Below are 17,835 nucleotides of genomic sequence, written 5' to 3'. Positions count from 1 at the left end.
GCAGGGAAGGAGATGACTGGGCGTGGGGACATTTGTGACCGCGCTTCACACATGCGGGACCGTGTTTGTGACCGTACGTGCGTGCGGAGCCCGTGTCACAAACCCCCCGGGCTGGATAAACACCCCCGCGCAACCGCCCCCAGCTCAGTGGCGCGTTGGCCACGGACGCTAGAGGATCAGGACGGTCTTTGACCGCACCGACGTCCCGACGCCCAGCTGTCTCCTTCGCTGCAGCCACTGGCGGAGATGGAGCCGAGGTCCCAGCGCCGCAAAAGGCCCCAGCCCCCCGCTGCCCACTGTCCCGCAGAGCTGCAGGGGGAGCAGGCGGGACCCTCCAGTGCACCTCCCCTGCCCATAAGAAAGGGTCAGGTCCCCGAGGAGGAAGGTGAGCGCAGAGCATCCCCACGGGCACCTGCCAGAGGGGATTTTGGCTGGCGCCCGGCTGTGTGTGCAGAGATCCCGTGCTCTGGGAAGCTGCTCCGGCCTGCCCCCAGCCCCGCTCCCGGCGTTAGCCCTGCCGGAACCCTGGCGCGGTGCTGGGGGGTGACGGTGCCATCGTCCTCCAGCACTGTGCGGGCTGTGCCAGCGGGCAGACTGTGACGCCGAGGTCGTTGGGGAGCTGTGCCGTCAGGACGGACTGTGTGTCCACGAGAACTGCCTGGTGAGTCCCCGGGGCTCAAAAATTCCCGGTCCCTGACAACCACCGGTCCCCAGCCCCGCACCGCCGGCAGCCCCTGGCACGTGCCCTCTTATCCCCTCTTGCAGTACCACGCCAGCGGGCTGAGCCAGAGAGGGGCCGATGAAGAGGGCTTCTTCGGCTTCCTCCTCCCCGACATCCGGCAGGAGCTGGCGCGGGTGTCGCAGAAGGTGAGGCCGGGGGGCACGCGTCCCCCACCGCGGTCCCCACGCCCCGTGCCCGGTGCTGCACAGGTCAGCAACCCTCCACATCCTCCTTCATCCACAAAGGCCCATTGCTGCGGAAACTGGGGATGTGGAGAAGGTAGGTGTCTTTCTGAGTGGCCCGGTGTCACCGGCCAGGCGGCCCACCAAAACGTGGCGGGGCTGTGCTGGGCGAGGGCGAACCGGGCTCCCCGGGAACACGCGGCGCTGACGCCGAGCGTCTCCGTGCCCCCCCAGAGGTGCTGCATCTGCCGGCTGCGGGGCGCCTCGGTCACCTGCCGGGGCCGGCGCTGCCCCCGAATATTCCACTTCCCCTGCGGCAGCGAGCGAGGGTGCATCTCCCAATTCTTCGGGGAGTTCAAGTGAGTGTAGCCGCCCTGCGGGGCAAGCTCCGGGTCCAGGGCCAGGTGCAGGGCGGAGGAGCGGGCCGAGGCTGAGCTGTCACCTCCGTCCCGCAGGTCCTTCTGCTGGAGGCACCGGCCGGTGCAGCGGGTGCGGGCGGTGCAGCAGGACCAGACGGCCTGCCTCATCTGCCAGGAGGTAGTGGCACGGCGGCCATGCTATGACACCTTGGTCTGTCCTACCTGCACCAGTGCCTGGTTCCACCGCCGCTGCATCCAGGTAGGCGTCGTTGCCCCCGGCCCCCTGATGTGGCCCCCCTGCCGCCACCGCTGATGCTGATGCCGTTGATGCCATCCGTGCCCCAGGGCCAGGCGCTGCGCTCCGCCCTGCACCATTTCCGATGCCCGCTGTGCCAGGACGTAAATGCCTTCCAAGAGGAGATGTTTCGCCTGGGCATCAAAATCCCTGACAGGTCGGTGCCCTCCACCCTGCCTCCCTCCCCCTCTGAGACGCTCCATGCAGTGTCCTCCTGCCTCGCGGGGTGTCCCCCACGCCCCCGGGGCTGAGCGCTGCCCGGCTCCCGCAGGGACGCTGCCTGGGAGGAGGAGGAGGGGGCCTTTGCGGACCATTATCGGCGGCACAGCTGCTGCGACGCCAGGCAGTGCCTGTGCCCGGCGGGACGGGAGGAGGCAGAGGTGAACGGGGTAAGCGCGGGTGGCTGCGGTGCCCAGAGTCCCAGCGAGGAGACGATGCCTTTGTGTCCTCCTTTGGGCAGGGCCGGAGGCGCCCTGAGATGCCGAGGCGGGCATGGCGCAGGGTGCGTGCGTGCGGGCAGCTGAGCCGCGGCTGCCTGTGGCGGGGGGGAGCGGGGCGGAGGTGGGCTCAGCAGAGCGCCCGGGCTGGGCACCCGCAGCTCGGGGGGGCCTTTGGTGGCAGTGGGTGCCGTTGCTCCCGCAGGCCCTGGAGACTGGTGCTCTGCAGCTCCTGTGGCTCCCGCGGGACCCACCAGCGCTGCTCCGCTGTGCGGGAAGATGCCGAGTCCTGGGAGTGTGGCGACTGCAGCCACACGGGCACAGGTGAGGGGTGCAGCTGTGGGGACAGGGGCCCCCGGGGCCACGTGGCCACCACAGCTGTGCGAGAGGTGGGGACAGGCGCGGCGCTGCGGTGCGGTGCGGTGCGGTGCGGTGCAGGGAGGGAGGGAGGGAGGGAGTGTGGCATGGGCTTGTTGCGCTCATCCTCTGCCTGCCCCTTGCAGAGCCCCCCGTTGCAGGCGACGCAGGCTCCAGCCCCCCGGCGCAGGGGCAGTCTCCCAGCGCCCCAGCTCCTGGCAGTTCCGCTGCGGAAGAAGAGGCCAGGATGCTCGCAGGACCCCCCGGCACCCAACGGCCCTCCTAGCCCCTGTCCAACAAACCTGCCGATCCTCCCTAATAAAAGCGTACTTCTGTATTTCCCCTTTTCTTAGCAGAAAATATTCAGTTTAACTCCAACAAGTTAAATCGGCAAAGTTAAAATTCAGCAAAGCCTTTGACGCCGTCTCCCATAGCATTCTCCTTAGGAAGCTGGCAGTTCATGGCTTGGACGGGCATACTCTTCCTTGGGTAAAAAAGTGGTTGGGTGGCCGAGCCCAGAGAGTTGTGGTGAATGGAGTCAAGTCCAGTTGGCGGCCAGTCAGGAGCGCTGTTCCCCAGGGCTCTGTTTTGGGGCCACTCTTGTTTAAGATCTTTATCAACGATCTGACTGAGGGGATTGAGAGTGCCCTCAGGAACTTTGCAGATGACACCAAACTGGGTGGGAGTGTCGATCTGCTCGAGGGTGGGATGGCCCTGCACAGGGACCTGGACAGGCTGAACCCATGGGCCGAGGCCAACTGCTTGAGGTTTAACAAGGCCAAGTGCCGGCTCCTGCACTTGGCTCGCAACAACCCCACGCAATGCTGCGGCCTTGGGCAAGAGCGGCTGGAAAGCTGCCTGGCCAAAAAGGACCTGAGGGTGTTGGTTGACAGCCGGCTGAACATGAGCCAGCAGCGTGCCCAGGTGGCCAAGAAGGCCAACAGCATCCTGGCTTGGATCAGGAATAGCGTGGCCAGCAGGAGCAGGGAGGTGATTGTGCCCCTGTACTCGGCACTGGTGAGGCCGCACCTGGAATACTGTGTCCAGGTTTAGGCCTCTCAATACAAGAAAGACATCGAGGTGCTGGAACGTGTCCAGACAAGGGCAACGAAGCTGGGGAAGGGTCTGGAGCACAGGCCTTGTGAGGAGCGGCTGAGGGAACCGGGGTTGTTTAGCCTGGAGAAGAGGAGGCTGAGGGGAGGGAGACCTTATCGCTCTCTGCAGCTACCTGACAGGAGGGTGTAGTGAGGTGGGCGTTGGTCTCTTCTCCCAAGTAGTTAGCGATAGGACGAGAGGAAATGGGCTCAAGCTGCGCCAGGGGAGGTTTAGGTTGGGTATTAGGAGACATTTCTTCACGGAAAGGCTAGTCAAGCGTTGGAACAGGCTGCCCAGAGAGGTGGGGGAGTCACCATCCCTGGAAGTGTTCAAAAAACGGGTAGATGTGGCACTCTGGGACACGGTTTAGCGGGCATGGTGGTGTTGGCTTGATGATTGGACTGATGATCTCAGAGGTCCTTTCCCATCTTAATCATAGAATCATAGAATCGTTTAGGTTGGAAAAGACCTTTAACATCATCCAGTCCAACCATTAACCTACACTACCAAGTCCACACTAAACCAATCAAGGGTAGGCTAGACTACACCATGTCTGTCCTCTCCCCTGCCGCCGCCCCCTCCACACTACTCTACGTCCCTCGACGCGTTTAATAAAACACCCTCCTCCGACCTGCAGCTCGAGTGAGCCAAGGGGAATCCAGTGGGAGAAAATACGGGTCGCATCAGGGCTCGGCATCCCCGCGGGTCACAGGAAGAGTCCTGGAAGCCCCTGGGAGGGCAGGGAAACACAGAGTACTGAGGCTGAACGCCTTATCTCCCCCCCAGCATGAAGCAGCCCCTGCCTGGGCGTGGCGTTTAAGGATGCTGGGCTGGGCGCGCTGTCTGCAGCCCCCCCCGACACAGTGATGCTGCTGGGGCTGTTGCAGAGCAAATGCCTGCCTGGAGCTTGCTTCACGGCTGCCTGCTTGCCATTGCCATTGGGGCTCTGGCTACAGAGCTTCGTGCCCCAGCCCGGCTCACAGCCCCTCGGGGTCCTTGCAGCGGCGGCAGGGTCCGTGTCGTGGGGGTTTGCGCTCCGGACGGTCCCTGCCAGGCAACCAAATGGAATCTCAAAGTCGCAGCCCCGTGGCAGGCACTTGCCCTGCTGCCGTTTCCTTGCCTTCTCCAGCTCAGCAAAACTGGGCGACCCCAACATCATTTCCTTGGTGCGATGCAGTCATTTTCCTTCCCTGAAACCCTGCGCCTACCCAGCAGCCGGGGAGAAAAGGAGGGCAGCGCCACAGGGGCCCAGCACCGTGCAGAGGAGAGCCCCATCCCTGTCAGCGGGGACCCTCGCGGCTGTGGGGAGGGCTGGGAGCAGGAGACCACCACCAATGCTGGGACTCAGCCTTGGGGCCAGGGGTCTCCTGGGGGGCCACCGCCAGGCAATAGGACACAAGGGGAGGGACGGGAGATGGCAAATCCCTGCGGAACCCCAAGCCTCTGCTGGAGCCTGGGGGCTCACCAGGGCAGGCTGGCTGCCTCTCTGCCCTCACAGAGGGCATCCCCACTGCCTGCTGCTTCAGCTACCAGCAACACCCCATCCTGCAGGGCCTCATCACCTCCACCTGCATCACCAGCTGCACCCAGGCAGGGGTGATGGGAGCACCCACTGCTGCATGGGGCTCAGGCTGCAAGGGCCACGGCAGTGCCCCAAGGGTGGCCGGGATGGGGGCCGGGGACACCCAGGGTGCTGCTGCCAAGAAACAGCACAGGCCCCCCGCTGCCCAGACATCATACAAATCAATACAGATCATCATACATCAATACAAATGATTCTATTTATTTACATTACACTAACTATTTTCTGCTAAGAAAACAGAAAATACAAAAATAAACTTTTATTGGGGAGCAGCAGCAGGTTTGGTGGACAGGGGCTAGGAGGGCGGTTGGGTGCCAGAGTGTCCTGCGAGCATCCTGGCCTCCTCTTCTGCAGCGCAACTGCCAGGAGCTGGGGCCCTGGGAGCCTGGAATCTCTGGCCTCTCCCCCATCCCGCTCCCAGCATTACCCCACTGGCATCCCAGCACGGTGCTGGGGGTGACGGTGCCACTGTCCTCCAGCCTTGTGCAGGCTGTGACAGCAGCAGCTGGGTCTCCAGCATGGGCTCTGAATCCATGAGAGCTGCCTAGACAGGCCCCAGGCCTCGACACTGCCCGGTCCCCGACAAGCCCACTCCCCAGCCCTGCACCGCTGGCAGACCCGGCCACACCTCCTTTCCCCCTCTTGCATTATCCTGCCAGCGGGCTGGGCCAGAGAGGGGCTGATGAAAAGGGCTTCTACAGCTTCTTCCCCCCCCAACACCCTGCGGGAGATGGAACAGGTGGCACAGAAGGTGAGGCTGGCGCGCACGCGTGCCCACCCCGGTCCCAGTGCCCCGGCTGGGGCAGAGCTGTTGCCTCCCTCCCGCAGGGCAGCTCCTGCTGCTGCAAGCACCGGCCGCTGCAGCGCGACCAGGCCCCCGCCTCACCTCCAGGAAGTGGTTGTGGGGCAGCCCTGCTACAACACCCTGGTCTGCCCCGCCTGTGTCAGCGCCTGGCTTCACCACCACTGCATCCAGGTAGGCGGCATTGCCCCCAGCCCCTCACATCACCACCCCTTTGCCCAGCTCCAGGGGCGGGGGGGGAAGGGGCAGGGCAAGTGGGACACCCCCCACCATGCATGCTGAGGCCAGCTCTGACCCAGGGCCGGGTCCTGCACTCTGCCCTGCACCATTTCTGCTGCCAGCTCTGCCAGGATGCAGACACCTTCAAGGAGAAGATCTTTCACCTGGGCATCAAAATCCCCAACATGTCCGCACATCCCCCGGTCTGTGCTCCGCAGCCGGGGCACCGTGCAACGGTCCCTGTGCCAGGGGCTGGAGTCTGCGTCGCCTGCAACCGGGGGCTTGTGCAAAGGGCAGGCAGAGGAGCTCGGTTCACCCTCGCCCAGCACAGCCCCGCCACATTTCAGCGGGCCGCCTCGCCTGTGACACCAGGCCACTCAGAAAGCCACCTGCCTTCTTCACATCCACAAGTTCATCCAAAAAGGCCTATTTCTGCAGAACAACAACATCGACAACAAGAGGGGAGAGGGCAGCTGCTCGCAGACGGCTGACAGAGCATCCCCAGCGGTCAGCGATGCACAGCTCAGCAACACGAGGCACAGGGAACACAGCGACGACACGTTTGCACCGGCCTCACCTTCTGGGCTACCTGCTCTGGTTCCTGATGCGTTAGAGGGAAGAAGAAGCCATAGAAGCCCTTCTCATCAGCCACTCTCTGCCTCAGCCTGCTGGCGTGCTACTGCAACAGGGGGAAAAGAGGGCATGTGCCACGGCCTGCCGCAGCTGCGGGGCTGGGGGACACCCCACGAGGCAGGAGGACACTGCATGGAGCGTCTCAGAGGGGGAGGGAGGCAGGGTGGAGGACACTGACCTGTCAGGGATTTTCACGCCCAGGCAAAACATCTCCTCCCGGAATGCAACTACGTCCTGGCACGGCAGGCAGCCAAAGTGGTGCACGGCAGAGCACAGCGCCTGGCCCTGGGGCACAGATGGCATCAATGGCATCAGCAGTGGCCATCACATCAGGGGCTGCGGACGACGACACCTACCTGGAGGCAGCGGTGCTGGGAGCAGGCGTCATAGCAGGGCCACCCCACCACTACCTCCTGGCAGATGAGGCAGGCCGGCTAGTCCTGCTGCACCGCCCGCACCCGCTGCACCGGCCGGTGCCTCCAGCAGAAGGACCTGCGGGACGGAGGTGACAGCTCAGCCTCAGCCCGCTCCTCCGCCCTGCACCCGGCCCTGCAAGGCGGCTACACTCACTTCAACTCCACGAAGAACAGGGAGACGCAGCCTCGCTCGCTGCCACGGGGAAAGAGAAGACTCGGGGGCAGCACCGACCCCAGCCTGTGACCCGGACGCCACGCCGCCGGCAGATGCAGCACCTCTGGGGGGCACAGAGGCACACGGCGTCAGCGCCACATGTTGCTGAGGAGCTCGGTTCACCCTTGCCCAGCACAGCCCCGCCACGTTTCGGCGGGCCGCCTCGCCCATGACACCAGGCCACTCAGAAAGCCACCTACCTTCTTCACATCCACAAGTTCCGCAGAAATAGGCCTTTTTGGATGAACAACAACGTCGTCGACAAGAGGAGAGAGGGCAGTTGCTTGCGGACAGCTGACAGAGCACCCCCAGCGGTCAGCGATGCACAGCTCAGCAACACGAGGCACGGGGAACACAGCGACGACACGTTTGCACCGGCCTCACCTTCTGGGCTACCTGCTCTGGTTCCTGATGCGTTAGCAGGGACGAGGAAGCCGTAGAAGCCCTTCTCATCAGCCACTCTCTGACTCAGCCTGCTGGCGTGCTACTGCAACAGGGGGAAAAGAGGGCATGTGCCGCGGCCTGCCGCAGCTGCGGGGCTCACGACAGGGGGGGCGTCACAGAACGCCGGGGTGTCACGGACCGGGGACTCACCAGGCTGCTCTCAGGGATTCAGAGCCCATCCTGGTGGCACAGCTGCCCAGGCACCTCGCGGGCACAGCCGGCACGCTGCCGGGCGACAGCACCAACGGCACCTCCTTCACCGCACTGGGCTGCCGCTGGGGGTGACACCAGGAGCGGCACGGGGCAGAGGCCGGAGCACCCGCTCACAGTGCGGGCGCCTCTGCTGCACAGCCGGGCACCAGCCAAAATCTCCTCCGGACAGGGGACTAGACTCTGGGCCAGCTACAGCCGGCGGCACTGCAAAGGGCAGGCACAACATGAGCGCAACAAGCCCATGCCACAAGCCCTCCCGCCCTCCCTCCCTCCCTCCCCGCACCACAGCCCCGCGCCTGTCCCCACCTCCCACGTGGCCCTGGGGCCCCTGTCCCAACAGATGCACCCCTCACCCGTCACCATGTCGCCGCACTCGCCACACTCCCGGCACTCGGCATCTTCCCCCACGGCGCAGCAGCGCTGCCGGGTCCCGCGGGAGCCCACGCAGGAGCCACACAGCACCAGTCTCCAGGGCCTGCGGGAGCAACGGCACCCACTGACACCAAAGGCCCCCCCGAGCTGTGGGTGCCCAGCCCGGGCGCTCTGCTGAGCCCACCTCCGCCCCGCTCCCCCCCGCCACAGGCAGCCGCGGCTCAGCTGCCCGCACGCACGCACCCTGCGCCATGCCCGCCTCGCCATGCCAGGGAATCACGCAGGGAATCTTCCAAACACCCTGAAGCTCATCAAGGCGCGCGCGCGCACGCACGCACGCGCGCACACACACACTCTCAAGGGGGAAATCTCTCTCGCGCGGGCACCCAGAACATCTGATCACTCACCCGGGCCAGGAGCGAGGCCTCACTCAGGGACGCAGCCACAAGAAAGCACCCACCAAAAGGAGGGCAGGGCACGCACTCCCAACCCACGGGCACAGCTCCCACTCACCCACACCCTCCTCACCACACCACACACCACCCCACGACACGCCAAGGCCGCCTCCGCCCGCCCCCCTTTTATACCCCGGCTGGCAGCTGGGCGCTGGCCGGCACTCGGCGTGTTCCAGAAGCTTCTCTCCGCCGAGGCACCTCATTGGCTGCGGGCCCTGTCTCTTCACCGAGGGGTCCGGCTGCTCCTGCTCCCCCTGCCGAGGGCTGGGCGGGCCTGGCGGCGGGGCGAGCGGTGGCTGCGGGGTGGTGGGCGCTGGGCGAGGGCTGCACCTGCCGGCAGGCCCGGCAGCGCAGCAGAGGCGCGACAATGAGGCGCCAGGAGCCGGCCATGGCCACGAGAAAAGGCGCGACCTTCGCCGGGGCCGGGCCTGGGCCTGGGCCTGTCAGAGGGGGGTCCCGATCGGCCCCCCCGGAGCTGGGCGACGGGGTGATGGCGGGGGGGGCACGTCGGGGGCCGGGGGCGACGCCGCCCGCCTGGCTGCCGCGGCGGTGGAAGCAGGCGCTGGCGCAGGCGGGGCGGGGCGGGGCAGGGCAGGGCAGGGAGTCGCGGCAGGGCCGCCCCGCCACCGCCTCCTGGAGATGAGGCGGGGGCCTGGTCCCGCCGCCGCGGCCGGTGCTTGCGGCAGCAGGAGCTGCCCTGCGGGACGGGGGCGGCAGCTCCGGCCCAGCCCTGCTCCGCCGCGGCCCCGGGGGGCGGCTGCGCTCACTCGAACTGCCCGAAGAGCGGGGAGACGCAGCCTCGCTCGCTCGCTCGCTGCCGCAGGGGAAGGGGAAGATTCGGGGGCAGCGCCGGCCCCGGGCGGTGACCGAGGCGCCCCGCAGCCGGCAGATGCAGCACCTCGGGGGGGGCACGGAGGCGCACGGCGCCAGCGCCGCGTGTTCCCGGGGAGCCCGGTTCGCCCTCGCCCGGCGCAGCGCCGCCACGTTTCGTCGGGCCGCCTGGCCGGAGACGCTGGCCCGCTGAGAAAGACGCCTGCCCTCTCCACATCCCCAGTTTCCGCAGCAATGGGCCTTTGTGGATGCAGGAAGAAGCCCTCCTCCAGATCGTTGATAAAGCTATTAAACAGATCTGGCCCCAATAGTGGGCCCTGGGGCACACCACTTGTGGCCGGCCGCCAACTGGATTGAACTCCATTCACCACGACTCTTTGGGCCCGCCCATCCAGCCAGTTTTCCGCCGTGCAAAGAGTATCGTAGAGTCATAGAATCGCAGAACGCTTTGGGTTGGAAGGGGCCTTTAGAGACCATCTAGCCCAACCCCCCTGCGGTGAGCAGGGACATCTTTAACCGGATCAGGTTGCTCAGAGCCCCATCCAACCTGACCTTGAATGTGTCTAGGGATGGGGCCTCCACCACCTACCTCTCTGGGCAACCTGTTCCAGTGCCTCACCACCCTCACTGTAGGAAAGTCCTTCCTTATATCCAGTCGTCGTGGTTTAGCCCCAGCCAGCAACTAAGCACCATGCAGCCGCTGCTCGCTCACTCCCCCTACCCCGATGGGATGGGGGAGAGAATGGGAGGAGTAAGAGTGAGAAACACTCCTGGGTTGAGATAAGAACAGTTTAATAATTGAAATAAAGTAAAATAGTAATGATAACAATATAATAATGATGATGATAACAACAACAACAACAATGATAATAATAATATACAAAGCAAGGGATGCACAATGCAATTGCTCACCACCCGCTGACCTAGATAATACCCAGCCAGTTCCCGAGCAGCGATCGCTGCTCCCCGGCCAACCCCCCCCAGTTTATATACTGCGCGTGACGTCATACGGTATGGAATAGCCCTTTGGTCAGTTTGGATCAACTATTCTGGCTGTGCCCCCTCCCAGTTTCTTGTGCACCTGGCAGAGCATGGGAAGCTGAAAAGTCCTTGACTAGCATAAGCAGTACTTAGCAATAACTAAAACACCAGTGTGTTATCAACATTCTTCTCCTACTAAATCCAAAACACAGCGCTATGCCTGCTACTAGGAAGAAAAATTAACTCTATTCCAGCTGAAACCAGGACACCGGTCTAAATCTATCCTCCTTTAGTTTAAAACCATTACTCCTTGTCATGTCACAACAGGCCTTGCTAAAAAGGTTGTCCCCATCCTTCCTACAGGCCCCCTTTAAGTAGTGAAAGGCCGCAGTAAGGTCTCCCCGCAGCCTTCTCTTCTCCAGGCTGAACGACCCCAGCTCCCTAAGCCTGTCCTCATAGGAGAGGAGAGGTGCTCCAGCCCTCGCATCGTTTTTGTGGCCCTCCTCTGGACCCGCTCCAACGGTTCCATGTCCTTGTGGCGCTGAGGGCTCCAGAGCTGGACGCGGTACTCCAGGTGAGGTGCCACCAGAGCAGAGCAGAGCAGAGCAGAGCAGAGGGGCAGAATCCCCTCCCTCGACCTGCTGGCCACGCTTCTGTTGATGCAGCCCAGGATACGGTTGGCCGCCTGGGCTGCAAGCGCACACTGTTGGCTCGTGTCCTGCTTTTCATCCACCAGTACCCCCAAGTCCTTCTCCGCAGGGCTGCTCTCAGTCCCTTCATCCCCCAGCCTGCACCGATGTCGGGGGTTGCCCCGTCCCAGGCGCAGGACCTTGCCCTTGGCCTTGTTGAACCTCACGAGGTTCACACAGGCCCACCTCTCCAGCTTGTCCGGGTCCCTTTGGATGACGTCTCGTCCTTCTGGCGTGTCAACCGCGCCACTCAGCTTGGTGTCGTCTGCAAACTTGCTGAGGGTGCGCTCGATCCCACTGTCCGTGTCATTGATGAAGATATTAAAGAGTAGGCCCGTCCAAGCCACGAGCAGCCAGTTTCTCCAGGAGAACGCTGTGGGAAACGGTGTCAAAGGCTCTGCTAAAGTCCAGGTAGACAACATCCACAGCCTTTCCCTCATCCACTGAGCGGGTCACCTTGTCACAGAAGGAGATCAGGTTAGTCAAGCAGGACCTGCCTTTCATAAACCCATGCTGACTGGGCCCGATCACCTCGTTGTCCCGGTCGTGCCGCGTGATGGCACTCAAGATGAGCTGCTCCGTAACCTACGCCGGCACCGAGGTCAGGCTGGCAGGCCCGTAGTTCCCCGGACCCTCCCTCCGGCCCTTCTTGTAGACAGGCGTCACATTTGCTAACCTCCAGTCAACCGAGACCTTCCCGGTTACCAGGACTGCTGGCTGATAAAGGATGGAAGGTGGCTCGGTGGGCACTTCTGCCAGCTCCCTCAGTACCCTCGCGGGTGGATCCCAGCCGGCCCCATGCACGTCCGTGTGTCTAAGTGCTGTAGCGGGTCACCAACCCTTTCCCCTTGGATTAAGGGGGCTTCATTCTGCTCCCCGTCCCTGTCTTCCAGCTCAGGGGGCTGGGTACCCGCGAGAACAACTGGTCTTACTGTTAAAGACTGAGGCAGAGAAGGCGTTAAGTACCTCAGCCTTTTCCTCATCCTTTTTTAACTATGTTTCCCCCTGCATCCAGGAAAGGAGGGAGAGTCTCCTTAGGCCTCCTTTCGTTGTGAAAGTATTTACAGAAACAGTTCTTATTGTCTTTCACGGCAGTGGCCAGATGAAGTTCTAGCTGGGCTTCGGCCCTTCTAATTTGCTCCCTCCATAACCTCACGATATCCTTGTAGTCCTCCTGCGTCACCTGCCCCTTCTTGCAAAGGTCACGAACTCTCTTTTTTCCCCTGAGTTCCAGGCAAAGCTCTCTGTTCAGCCAGGCTGGCCGTCTTCCCCGCCGGCCCGTCTTTCGGCCCACGGGGACGGCCTGCTCCTGCGCCTTTAAGATTTCCTTCTTGAAGAACGTCCAGCCCTCCTGGACTCCTTTGCCCTTCAGGACTGCCTCCCAAGGGACCCTGTCAACCAGGCCCCTAAGCAGGCCAAAGTCTGCCCTGCGGAAGTCCAAAGCGGCAGTTCCGCTAACGCCCCTCCTTACTTCTCTGAGAATCAAAAACTCTATCCTTTTGTGATCGCTGTGCCCAAGACGGCCTCCAACCATCCCATCACCCACCAGTCCTTCTCTGTTTGCAAACAGCAGCTCTAGCGGGGTGCCTTCCCTAGTGGGCTGTGTCAGGAAGTTCTCTTCCGCACGCTCCAGGAACCTCCTAGATCGTTTCCTCTCTGCTGTTTCGCATTTCCAGCAGGCATCTGGCGGAGTTGAAGTCCCCCATGAGAACAAGGGCTAGCGATGGTGAGGCTTCTCCCAGCTGCTCATAGACTACTTCATCTGTCTCTTCATCCTGGTTGCTCTATAACAGGCTCCCGCCATGATACCTGCCTTGTTGGCCTTTCCCCGGACTCTTACCCATAAGGGCTCGACCCTTTCATCACCGTCGGTCAAGCTCTAGACAGTCAAAACACTCCCTAACATACAGGGCTACCCCACCGCCTCTCCTTCCTTGCCCATCCCTTCTGAAGAGTTTATAGGCGTCCATTGCAGCACTCCAGCGGCGCGAGTCATCCCGCCGCATTTCCGCGATTGCAACTACATCATAGTTTTCCAGCTGCGCAAAGGCTTCCACCTCCTCCTGTTTGTCGCCCATGCTGCGTGCATTGGTGGAGGTGCACTTTGGTCGGGCTATTGATCCGCCGCCACCTTTTTTGCGGGGGAAGCCCTAATTCCTATGTGACTGTTCTCAGGCGCTTCCGTGCATTCTAACACATCAACAACCCTTGCGTCTTTGGTGCCGTGTGGCTCTCCGTCCCATCCCCTACCTCCACTGAGGTGGCTAGGGTGCTGTGCGCATCAGTACAGGGACATTTCAGATGCGCTCCAGTGTACTCGGTGTACCCAGTCTTTCCGTGAGCCCTGCTCGCTCCTGTGCAAAGATCCTTTTCCCCCTTTGCGACAGGTGTAGCCCATGTGTCGCTAGCAGGCCTGGTGTCGTGTAGACCGACCCAGGATGAAAAAAGCCAAAACGTTGCCGGTGACAGCAGTCTCAGAGCCAGTTATTGCTCTGCTGGGTCTTCCTGTTTCTCCCCTCGTCGTTCGTTCCCTGCAACTGGAGGGGTAGAGGAGAACACTGCTTGTGCTCCTGATCCCTTCGCCAGTCGTCCCAAGGCCCTGAAGTCTCTCTTGCTTGCCCTTGGACGACTTCTTGCAACGTCATCGCTGCCTACGTGAAAAAGCAATAACGGATAATAATCCGAGGGCTGTACCACGGTGCCAACAGGAGGGTCAGGGCCAGTGCGGAGGCTCTTGCCCTGCAGCAGCGCTCAGGCGTGTCGGCAAAGCCACGTGCGAAGTTCCAACTTGTATTAGCGAGGACCTGCAGGTTTCTGGGACAGGGGCTGGGAAGGCAGTTGGGCGTCAGGGTGTCCCGCGAGGATCCTGGCCTCTTCTTCCTCAGCCAAAGCGCCAGGAGCCGGGGCGCTGTGCGAGGGTCCCTGCGCCGGGGGGCTGGAGTCTGGGCCAGCTGCAACGGGGGGCACTGCAAGGGGCAGGGAGATGGTGAGCACAAACAAGCCCATGCCACACTCCCTCCCTCCCTCCCCCGATCACAGCCCTGTGCCTGTGCCCAGGTCCCAGATGCAGGGAAGGAGATGACTGGGCGTGGGGACATTTGTGACCCGGCTTCACACATGCGGGACCGTGTTTGTGACCGTACGTGCGTGCGGAGCCCGTGTCACAAACCCCCCGGGCTGGATAAACACCCCCGCGCAACCGCCCCCAGCTCAGTGGCGCGTTGGCCACGGACGCTAGAGGATCAGGACGGTCTTTGACCGCACCGACGTCCCGACGCCCAGCTGTCTCCTTCGCTGCAGCCACTGGCGGAGATGGAGCCGAGGTCCCAGCGCCGCAAAAGGCCCCAGCCCCCCGCTGCCCACTGTCCCGCAGAGCTGCAGGGGGAGCAGGCGGGACCCTCCAGTGCACCTCCCCTGCCCATAAGAAAGGGTCAGGTCCCGAGGAGGAAGGTGAGCGCAGAGCATCCCCACGGGCACCTGCCAGAGGGGATTTTGGCTGGCGCCCGGCTGTGTGTGCAGAGATCCCGTGCTCTGGGAAGCTGCTCCGGCCTGCCCCCAGCCCCGCTCCCGGCGTTAGCCCTGCCGGAACCCTGGCGCGGTGCTGGGGGTGACGGTGCCATCGTCCTCCAGCACTGTGCGGGGCTGTGCCAGCGGGCAGACTGTGACGCCGAGGTCGTTGGGGAGCTGTGCCGTCAGGACGGACTGTGTGTCCACGAGAACTGCCTGGTGAGTCCCCGGGGCTCAAAAATTCCCGGTCCCTGACAACCACCGGTCCCAGCCCCGCACCGCCGGCAGCCCCTGGCACGTGCCCTCTTATCCCCTCTTGCAGTACCACGCCAGCGGGCTGAGCCAGAGAGGGGCCGATGAAGAGGGCTTCTTCGGCTTCCTCCTCCCCGACATCCGGCAGGAGCTGGCGCGGGTGTCGCAGAAGGTGAGGCCGGGGGGCACGCGTCCCCACCGCGGTCCCCACGCCCCGTGCCCGGTGCTGCACAGGTCAGCAACCCTCCACATCCTCCTTCATCCACAAAGGCCCATTGCTGCGGAAACTGGGGATGTGGAGAAGGTAGGTGTCTTTCTGAGTGGCCCGGTGTCACCGGCCAGGCGGCCCACCAAAACGTGGCGGGGCTGTGCTGGGCGAGGGCGAACCGGGCTCCCCGGGAACACGCGGCGCTGACGCCGAGCGTCTCCGTGCCCCCCCAGAGGTGCTGCATCTGCCGGCTGCGGGGCGCCTCGGTCACCTGCCGGGGCCGGCGCTGCCCCCGAATATTCCACTTCCCCTGCGGCAGCGAGCGAGGGTGCATCTCCCAATTCTTCGGGGAGTTCAAGTGAGTGTAGCCGCCCTGCGGGGCAAGCTCCGGGTCCAGGGCCAGGTGCAGGGCGGAGGAGCGGGCCGAGGCTGAGCTGTCACCTCCGTCCCGCAGGTCCTTCTGCTGGAGGCACCGGCCGGTGCAGCGGGTGCGGGCGGTGCAGCAGGACCAGGACGGCCTGCCTCATCTGCCAGGAGGTAGTGGCACGGCGGCCATGCTATGACACCTTGGTCTGTCCTACCTGCACCAGTGCCTGGTTCCACCGCCGCTGCATCCAGGTAGGCGTCGTTGCCCCCGGCCCCCTGATGTGGCCCCCCTGCCGCCACCCGCTGATGCTGATGCCGTTGATGCCATCCGTGCCCCAGGGCCAGGCGCTGCGCTCCGCCCTGCACCATTTCCGATGCCCGCTGTGCCAGGACGTAAATGCCTTCCAAGAGGAGATGTTTCGCCTGGGCATCAAAATCCCTGACAGGTCGGTGCCCTCCACCCTGCCTCCCTCCCCCTCTGAGACGCTCCATGCAGTGTCCTCCTGCCTCGCGGGGTGTCCCCCACGCCCCCGGGGCTGAGCGCTGCCCGGCTCCCGCAGGGACGCTGCCTGGGAGGAGGAGGAGGGGGCCTTTGCGGACCATTATCGGCGGCACAGCTGCTGCGACGCCAGGCAGTGCCTGTGCCCGGCGGGACGGGAGGAGGCAGAGGTGAACGGGTAAGCGCGGGTGGCTGCGGTGCCCAGAGTCCCAGCGAGGAGACGATGCCTTTGTGTCCTCCTTTGGGCAGGGCCGGAGGCGCCCTGAGATGCCGAGGCGGGCATGGCGCAGGGTGCGTGCGTGCGGGCAGCTGAGCCGCGGCTGCCTGTGGCGGGGGGGAGCGGGGCGGAGGTGGGCTCAGCAGAGCGCCCCGGGCTGGGCACCCGCAGCTCGGGGGGGCCTTTGGTGGCAGTGGGTGCCGTTGCTCCCGCAGGCCCTGGAGACTGGTGCTCTGCAGCTCCTGTGGCTCCCGCGGGACCCACCAGCGCTGCTCCGCTGTGCGGGAAGATGCCGAGTCCTGGGAGTGTGGCGACTGCAGCCACACGGGCACAGGTGAGGGGTGCAGCTGTGGGGACAGGGGCCCCGGGGCCACGTGGCCACCACAGCTGTGCGAGAGGTGGGGACAGGCGCGGCGCTGCGGTGCGGTGCGGTGCGGTGCGGTGCAGGGAGGGAGGGAGGGAGGGAGTGTGGCATGGGCTTGTTGCGCTCATCCTCTGCCTGCCCCTTGCAGAGCCCCCCCGTTGCAGGCGACGCAGGCTCCAGCCCCCCGGCGCAGGGGCAGTCTCCCAGCGCCCCAGCTCCTGGCAGTTCCGCTGCGGAAGAAGAGGCCAGGATGCTCGCAGGACCCCCCGGCACCCAACGGCCCTCCTAGCCCCTGTCCAACAAACCTGCCGATCCTCCCTAATAAAAGCGTACTTCTGTATTTCCCCTTTTCTTAGCAGAAAATATTCAGTTTAACTCCAACAAGTTAAATCGGCAAAGTTAAAATTCAGCAAAGCCTTTGACGCCGTCTCCCATAGCATTCTCCTTAGGAAGCTGGCAGTTCATGGCTTGGACGGGCATACTCTTCCTTGGGTAAAAAAGTGGTTGGGTGGCCGAGCCCAGAGAGTTGTGGTGAATGGAGTCAAGTCCAGTTGGCGGCCAGTCAGGAGCGCTGTTCCCCAGGGCTCTGTTTTGGGGCCACTCTTGTTTAAGATCTTTATCAACGATCTGACTGAGGGGATTGAGAGTGCCCTCAGGAACTTTGCAGATGACACCAAACTGGGTGGGAGTGTCGATCTGCTCGAGGGTGGGATGGCCCTGCACAGGGACCTGGACAGGCTGAACCCATGGGCCGAGGCCAACTGCTTGAGGTTTAACAAGGCCAAGTGCCGGCTCCTGCACTTGGCTCGCAACAACCCCACGCAATGCTGCGGCCTTGGGCAAGAGCGGCTGGAAAGCTGCCTGGCCAAAAAGGACCTGAGGGTGTTGGTTGACAGCCGGCTGAACATGAGCCAGCAGCGTGCCCAGGTGGCCAAGAAGGCCAACAGCATCCTGGCTTGGATCAGGAATAGCGTGGCCAGCAGGAGCAGGGAGGTGATTGTGCCCCTGTACTCGGCACTGGTGAGGCCGCACCTGGAATACTGTGTCCAGGTTTAGGCCTCTCAATACAAGAAAGACATCGAGGTGCTGGAACGTGTCCAGACAAGGGCAACGAAGCTGGGGAAG

General features: G+C 63.5%; 1 protein-coding gene and 1 pseudogene across 1 annotated transcript; both read left to right on the top strand.

The window, feature by feature from the left end:
- Positions 1-246: 246 nt before the first annotated feature.
- On the top strand, positions 247-5,565 carry LOC142594708 (E3 ubiquitin-protein ligase PHF7-like). The gene is made up of 10 exons (XM_075720114.1): positions 247-385; positions 567-661; positions 766-867; positions 1,138-1,262; positions 1,359-1,521; positions 1,608-1,714; positions 1,829-1,944; positions 2,199-2,318; positions 4,716-4,747; positions 5,383-5,565. Exons 1-10 carry the CDS (start codon positions 247-249, stop codon positions 5,563-5,565), a joined length of 1,182 nt encoding a protein of 393 aa, XP_075576229.1.
- A 9,044-nt stretch (positions 5,566-14,609) lies between these two features.
- Positions 14,610-16,999, top strand: LOC142594707 (E3 ubiquitin-protein ligase PHF7-like; annotated as a pseudogene).
- The last annotated feature ends 836 nt before the right edge of the window (positions 17,000-17,835 follow it).

The sequence above is a fragment of the Pelecanus crispus genome, chromosome 12 (assembly GCF_030463565.1).
Source record: "Pelecanus crispus isolate bPelCri1 chromosome 12, bPelCri1.pri, whole genome shotgun sequence".
In the NCBI taxonomy this organism is placed as follows: domain Eukaryota; kingdom Metazoa; phylum Chordata; class Aves; order Pelecaniformes; family Pelecanidae; genus Pelecanus; species Pelecanus crispus.
This window is presented reverse-complemented; position numbering and strand designations above follow the sequence as displayed.